The sequence below is a fragment of the Bison bison genome, unplaced genomic scaffold (assembly GCF_000754665.1).
Source record: "Bison bison bison isolate TAMUID 2011002044 unplaced genomic scaffold, Bison_UMD1.0 scf7180017864144, whole genome shotgun sequence".
Taxonomy (NCBI): Eukaryota; Metazoa; Chordata; class Mammalia; order Artiodactyla; family Bovidae; genus Bison; species Bison bison.
The window spans coordinates 1,120,601-1,127,730 of NW_011494716.1; the positions used below are offsets into that span (position 1 = coordinate 1,120,601).

Sequence of the window (7,130 nt, forward strand, 5' to 3'; positions counted from 1 at the left end):
AAGGAAAGCTATGACAAATCTAGACTGTATTAAAAAGCAAAGACATAACTTTGCTGACAAAGGTCCAAGTAGTCAAGGCTGTGGTCTTTTCAGTAGTCTTGTATGTATGTGAGAGATGGGCCATAAAGAAGGAAGGGTGCTGAAGAATTGACACTTTCAAACTGGTGCTGGAGAAGACTCTTGAGAGTCCTTTGGACAGCAAGGAGATCAAACTGCTGCTGCTGCTGCTAAGTCGCTTCAGTCGTGTCTGACTCTGTGCAACCCCATAGACTTTGTCTGACTCTTAGCAACCCCATGGACTGCAGCCTACCAGGCTCCTCCATCCATGGGATTTTCCAGGCAAGAGTACTGGAGTGGGGTGCCATTGCCTTCTCTGAAGGAGATCAAACTAGTCAATCCTAAAAGAAATCCACTCTGAATACTCATTGGAAGGACTGATACTGAAGCTCCAATACTTAGGCCATCTGATGTGAATAACCAACTCACTGGAAAAGACCCTGATGCTGGGAAAGATTGAGGGCAGAAGAAGGGGACAACAGAAGATGAGATGGTTGGATGGCATCACCAATTCAATGGACATGAACTTGGGCAAACTCTGGGAGATGGTGAGGGACAGGGAGGTCTGCCATGCTGCAGTCTATGGGGTTGCAAAGAATTGGACACAACTTGGTGACTGAACAACAACAACAACATGTTAAGCATGGTCAGTAGGATGCTTGAGAGACTTTGAAGGAGGGAGGGGGCTCTCCTTCCAAATCTAGTGTGGCTTGCGTTGAGGTCCCTGGAGAGCACATTTTAGCCCCTGAGGTTTCTCCAGTGCTAGTTTCCTGCAAGGCACAGCTGTCTGCAGCATTTGACTGCTGTGACTCTTGTCCATCACCTCAACTCAGCCAGAAACAGTGCCAACAAGAAGACAGTATAGCAACCTCTTGAAAGTGCTGAAAGAAAAGACTATCATCCTTGAATTCTATACCCAGAAAAAATACCTTTCAGAACCAGTAATCTAGTGAAGATTATATAAGACTTATGAGCAAATGTCCTTGCCTTCCAAATAATGTTATTTATAGCTGATTGTTTCCCCTCTAGTCTTGGATCCAATCAAAGCTCTTAAGTTGTTAAGACTCCTTAATAATAAAACAATCCCAGCCTTTTTGTTTTCTTCATGATGATGATGATTTTTAAGAGGCCATGCTAGTTTTTCCCAGAGTACCCCTCAATTTGGATTTTGTCCGACTGTTCCTTCATGATTAGATTCAGATAAACGCTTTTGGCAGGAATAGTACATCAGTGACGTGTCCTTCTCAGCCATCACACTGGGGGCACAGAGTGTCCCATTTTTCCCGTCATCAGTCATGTGGAGTTGCATCACTTTGCCAAGGTGATATTTGCAAAATGTCTCCATTTAAAAAACATATTTATTATACCAGCATTTTTTTTTTTTTTTTTAGCTTGTGGGATCTTAAGTTTCCTCAACCAGAGATCTAACCCATGCCCCCTGCATTGTGAGCGCAGAGTCTTAACCTCTGGAATGCCAAGGAAATCCCCAAAATGTCTCCATTTTTATGGAGCCTTTGTAAATACCTCTCTGTGGGGTGATACTCAGAGACTATGATTTTCTCCCTTAATAGGATTTCATTCATGGTTATATCATCCAATGATGTTTCTTGCCCAAATACTCATTTTTAAAGAAACATTTGGAGCAATAGTTCCTGTTCAAATTTAAAAATGATAATTATAGCTTCCATAACCATTTTCCTTGGTTATGTAGTTGAAGAACCCCTGATGTTCATTTGGAATAGTTTTCCTTCCAACATTGAAAGGCATCTGAGGGAGTTTATGCCATGTGGAAGCTCGGCTGTCTTGCTCTCATGGGGAAGCTGTAGATGCAGAAGTGCTTTGGGGAACCTAATACAGAAAGGTAGTATGAAGACATCGATTTTTAACAGCCTATTGATAACCACAATGCCAGATTCCAAGTGACATACAGTGGACATAATCTCTGCCTTTGAGAGAGTTTGTAATGGGTGAAAGAGGACAGAAACCTTGGAGAACTTTTTTGTCTCTGCTCCAGAATCCTATAATTAAAGCCTTCCTTTCTCTTCAATTTTTTTTTCCTTATTTTTCCATATGACTCTAAAGATCATACTCCTGTAGTCTTTTCTTGAAAAAAGATGTTCCCTCTGTCACTGATGCCAAATTGACACTCTTCATGGGCCTGAAGATGGCAGTTCATTTCAGAGTGAGGGAGTGATTTTATCCAGGGCAGTCATGATAAGAAAAGGTTGGGGCACGTTAAAGACCCCAGGATATAAATAGGCGCTGACTGGCTTCTTGCTGAGCTCTGAGACCCATCCCTGAGTCCCTTGGCAGAAGACCGTCCGTGCTCTGTGCTGTAGTGGGGCGTCCATCTCTCCCCTGCCTGGACTGACCCTGGACCAGGAGAGGGGCTCGGATCCTCCTCTGGCAGCACCTTTCCTGCCTCCTTGCAGGAGACCAGCACTCCTGGGGGTCAGCATCTTTCCCAGACTGCAGGAAGGCACCCTGGAGAAATGGTCCTTTTGTTGGAAAGCTTTCAGCTGTGTGTCTACCGGATCCACCAGGAACTTGTTTTGCTCACATTTCCACAGTGCACGAGGGAGCATTTGTCTTGATAGCCTCCGAGATCATCCTGGCGCCAGACTCGCCAATGTGGTTTCCCTGGAGACTGGAAGAGAAGGATCAGGACAGGGCTTGAGAAACAGGAGGCCTGAAGGTCCTCATCAGTAAGGAGCAGGTGGTCACTACCCGAAACGCTAAACCCAGGTGAAACTTGTGCTTCCACTATCCCTCTCATGGATGACGCTCCAAATGGCCCCCTTGTATACGGAGTTCCCTGTAGAGCTACTGGCGGACTGGGGTCATCTGGCTCCGAGGTTCAGAGGGGAGGCAGGGTCTGACCTGGAAGCACTTCTAAGGGTGAACCAAGCTGGTGGGAAAGGGCAGGTGCCGCTGAGCCCCACTTACTTGATGTGCCGGAGCCCGTGGTTTCCAGACAGTGCAGTGGCAACGCATATCGCCCCCTCCATTCCCAAGGAATTCTCTTGAAGACTAGGCAGAGAAGAGATTGGAGATGCCACAGTGAGCCCTTCAGGACAGAAGGACACACCCAGGAAGCAGCATGGCACTCTCTTGGAGGGACCCGTCTGGGCCTCATTGGTCCTCAGGTGCCATAGCAACAGCCAAGTGGCATTTAACCCTGAGACCCAAGTCTGCACGCAGCCAGGGTGTCTTGTGCAGGTGCCACAGAGGACGTATGACCAAAAACACGAAAGGGAACAAACCCATCCACGGTACTGACTAATAATGACTGTAGTGTCAGCTATTTGTATTTTGAAGGGAGCAGCTACAGCAGAAAGCAAGTCTTATGCTACAGGGGGAGTCCAGAAGAGAAGCCGGCTGTCCTGAGGCACGGGTACATCTGTGCAGCCACTCACTTGAGTCTCCGGAGACTGGAATTGACCTTGAGAGCATTCGCCAGGGCTTTGGCTCCGGCCACCTCGATGGTGTTTCCTCTTAAGCTGTTGAGAAAGGCGGGAACCCTGAGGCGCAATCTCAGGCACAGTGGCAGCTGAGAGGGGAGCCCGGCACCCCTTCCGGTGAGCGTAGGCGCCTGGGTGGAGGCAGTGTGGACTCAGCAACTGTGGGGGTGCGGTTGCTCCTCCCTCGCTCCTGGGCACAGAACAGGGACTGGCTCTGGGGAGCAGGACGTGGGGAGGGGTGAGGCCGGCCCAAGCTGGGGGTCTGTGGGAGCCCTCGTCCTCCATTTTCATTCCAAAGAAATAGGGGCGGAGACCAGAGAGGCAGCCCTCCACCCGGAGGTGCACGTGTGCTTGGAACCCCAGCACTGCAGGAGCAGCGAGGACCAGGCAGGCCCGAGAGCCCCACAGAGCTCGGGCTGGAGCTCGAATCTTCTCACAAGCTGGGTCAGTGGCCACTGCCTCCTCCCCAGGGCCCCTAAACGGCCTGGGGACATGTTCAGTCTGGGCAAGGCCAAGGAGAAGAGGACCCACGAGTGACCCCCAGGAAAAGAGGGTGACGGGGCTGGAGAGGCTGGAGCTCCTTGATCTCTCTGAAGGCATTGAAGTGATCTGGGAGTTTCCATGTTCATGTCCTCCTTCCATATATGATCACTCTGAGTCAACAGCTTGACTTCATGAGCTGTAGCCAGAGACTGGAATACTTACTCTAGAATCTCCAAGGTTCTGTTCACAGCCAGGGCCTCCCCGAGTGCCTGGGCCCCCGGAGCACCAATGGAGGCCACCTGGAGACTGTAAGAGGAGATGCGGTCATTGCAGGTGGGCAGCCTCCAGCCCACACACCCACCGGCCCAGCTCCATCCGCGTTCACCCTTCATCTCCACCCCCTTGACCTAGGGCTGAAACTGGTGAAATAGCACTGAAAGTTGTTGGCCTGTGGTGTGTCCAGAGAATGCTGCATCTCCTGCCCACACTGATGCCAGGCAGAGATCTGGACACAGGAAGTGCAGGTGTTCTGGAGAGTTTGGGGGACACCCCGGAACCCCTAGTTCTTACTTTTTAGATGCCTGATGTCCTAATCACTAATATTAAGAAAGTCAAACCCACCTGCCTTTCCTGGGAAAAACAGGGATGTTTAGTGTGGAAAGATGGCTAAGGGCCAGCTGTGCACGTCAGGACTTACTAGAGAGCAGTGAGGACTGTGTTCACCTTCAGCGCACTGGCCACTGCAGAGGCACCTTCATCCCCAATGGCATTCTCCTGTAAACTGAACACGGAGTCTGACCCAGGTGCACAGGACCCGAGCCAACGCTCTGGCAGGACGTGCTGAGCTTGGACCTTCTAGATTTAAATCAGAGCACACACCCCATAGTAGATGATCTCTGGGGATCATTGCACCTCCTGTGTGGCCACTGCCCCATGGCCACCTAAGCCTGCACAGTGGTCTGGAGTCTGCGTGAGTCTAGACCATTAGGCAAAACAGAAACGGACACATGGAAATACTGTCCACAAGAAACTGGTGTGATTTTCAAAGCCATCCCCAAAATCAAAGCTCTCAGTCCTCAAGCCATTCTTGCTGGTCGGTGTTTGACAGCTTTTTTTCCCCCCCTTTTTCTTCCACATTGGAGGAAAGTGGAAGGCCCTGGAGCAATAAATGACTAAGAGTTTAGTTCCAGTGGACACTGGCACGTTTGAGGGAGCAGTTTGCATTGATAATTTTAGCAAATATTTAAGTGCCTTGGGGATCAGCAAACCCAATCCTGGCCTCTTGGAACTCAGGTGGGGGAACGTGTGAGATGAGAGACCAAGTGTGAAGTGCCCTCCCCAGTGTGGTCACAGAGGCTGCTCGGCAGAAATAGGTCTAGACCAAGCCCACGCGTGAGAGATGGGGGCGGGCCTGACACATCCAAGGAACCCAGAAGAATTGGGTCAAGTTGCTGGGGTGTGGAGTGAGGCCCCAGGGGTGCAGAGGAAGCAGAACTTCAGGGCTGTGGGAGCCACACTGAGGGCTGGACTTCACCCTGCAGGCACTGGGCAGCCAGCTAAACTTGTCCAGGATGGGGATAGATTGACGTTTGGGAATCTTTGGCCAGCAGTGTGAGAGGAGGGACTGGATGTGGAGGCTGCGGCAGTGAGGCTGGTGAGTGACGCTAGCCCCCTGGACAGTGGCCGTGCGGGTGGAGGAGGCTGGGTGGAATGTTGGGAGGAGAAGCGACAGGACTTGGAGATGAGCTGCGGTGGGAAGTGAGGAGGACGGCAATGTTTCTAGCTTGTACAGTGGTGGCCAGAACCCCTCACATGGTGAGGAACCAAGAAGCAGGCTTGTGGGGGAGGTAAACCAGGTCCACCCAGGGGGAAGTGGAGTGGGCAGTGGACACGGGGGTCTGAAGCTCAAGAGAGAGGTCTGAGCTGTAGATGTGGGCGCCTCCAGGACTTCGAAGGGAATTGGAGCCCTGGGTGAGGAGGAGCTTCTAGAAAGAGACATCATTCGGGAGAAGATGACCCAGGACAGGACCCTGAGGAATAGCATGTTCAGAGTCAAACGGAAGCACCTGCCAGACAGGGCGTATATCGGAAGCTGTGGGAGCATGAAAAGCAGGTGAAGCTCAAAGGGTAAACAGAGCGAGCACCTCACTCAGCAGGTCTGCTCCCAGGCGTGCTCAAGAGAGAATTAAAAGCATGTATCCACACGCAGAAACTTGTGCACGAACGTTCACAGCAGTGTTACTCATAATAGTCCAGAAGTGGAAACAGCCCAAATGTCCATCAGCGGGTGAGTGGATAAGCATCATGTCTGCCCACACAGTGGAGTGTTATTTACTCGGAAAAAGGAACGAAGCCCTGACACATGCTACAGTGTGGACGGACCTTGGCACCCTTACACTAAACGAAAGACGTGAGTCAGAAAGATCACATATTCTGTGACTTAAATTTTGTGAAATGTCCAGAATAAGCAAATCCATAGAGACTGTAGATTAGTGTTTGTCAGGACTAGGGGACTAGGGAGGAAGTGGGGAGTGAGTGCTGATAAGCATGAGGTTTTTCACGGGGTGACTGAAGGGTTCAAAAATTGATTTTAGTGATGGTTACCCAGCTCTGTAAATATACTAGAAACCAGTGACTTGTACACCTGAAAGAGTGGATTATATCTCAGCAAAGCTGTTATTTTGTTTAAAAAAAATATATATATATATACACAACACCAAGTCAGATGGAAACATGCTCTCTGGCCCTGGAGCAGAGGAGGCTGCATGCTGAGGGCAGGAGAGCCTGTGGGCAGCAGGGTGGCTGAGTCTGCACCTCCCGCGCCCTCGGAGGCCCCACTTACTCGAGGCTGGTCAGGCTCGTGTTGAGCTGTAGTGCTTGTCCCAGGGCCTTGGCAGCGCCGGCCTGGATGAAGTTCCACTGCAGGCTGGGCAGACACACACACGTGACGACATGGCCCAGGGCAGAGCCAGGAGGTCCTGGGAGCTCCAGAAAAAAGGGGCTTCTCCCAGGAGAGTGACCAGAGTGGGTGGAATCCTTGGGGATGGGATCCTGGCCAGGGTGGGCAGAGCTCCTGCAGCCCTCCCCCAGGCTGGTCCCAGGGAGGGGCCCTTGCATGGAGTGTGTGAC

General features: G+C 50.9%; 1 protein-coding gene across 1 annotated transcript in view; it reads right to left on the minus strand.

Annotated features, from left to right (window-relative positions):
* Positions 1 to 543: 543 nt before the first annotated feature.
* Positions 544 to 7,130, minus strand: part of NLRC3 (NLR family, CARD domain containing 3) — a 29,558-nt gene continuing 22,971 nt past the window's right edge. The window contains 6 exon segments of the mRNA XM_010840386.1: positions 544 to 2,704; positions 3,004 to 3,087; positions 3,474 to 3,557; positions 4,224 to 4,307; positions 4,699 to 4,782; positions 6,844 to 6,927. Coding sequence (XP_010838688.1) covers positions 2,614 to 2,704; positions 3,004 to 3,087; positions 3,474 to 3,557; positions 4,224 to 4,307; positions 4,699 to 4,782; positions 6,844 to 6,927 — 511 coding nt within the window. The 3' untranslated portion in view covers positions 544 to 2,613.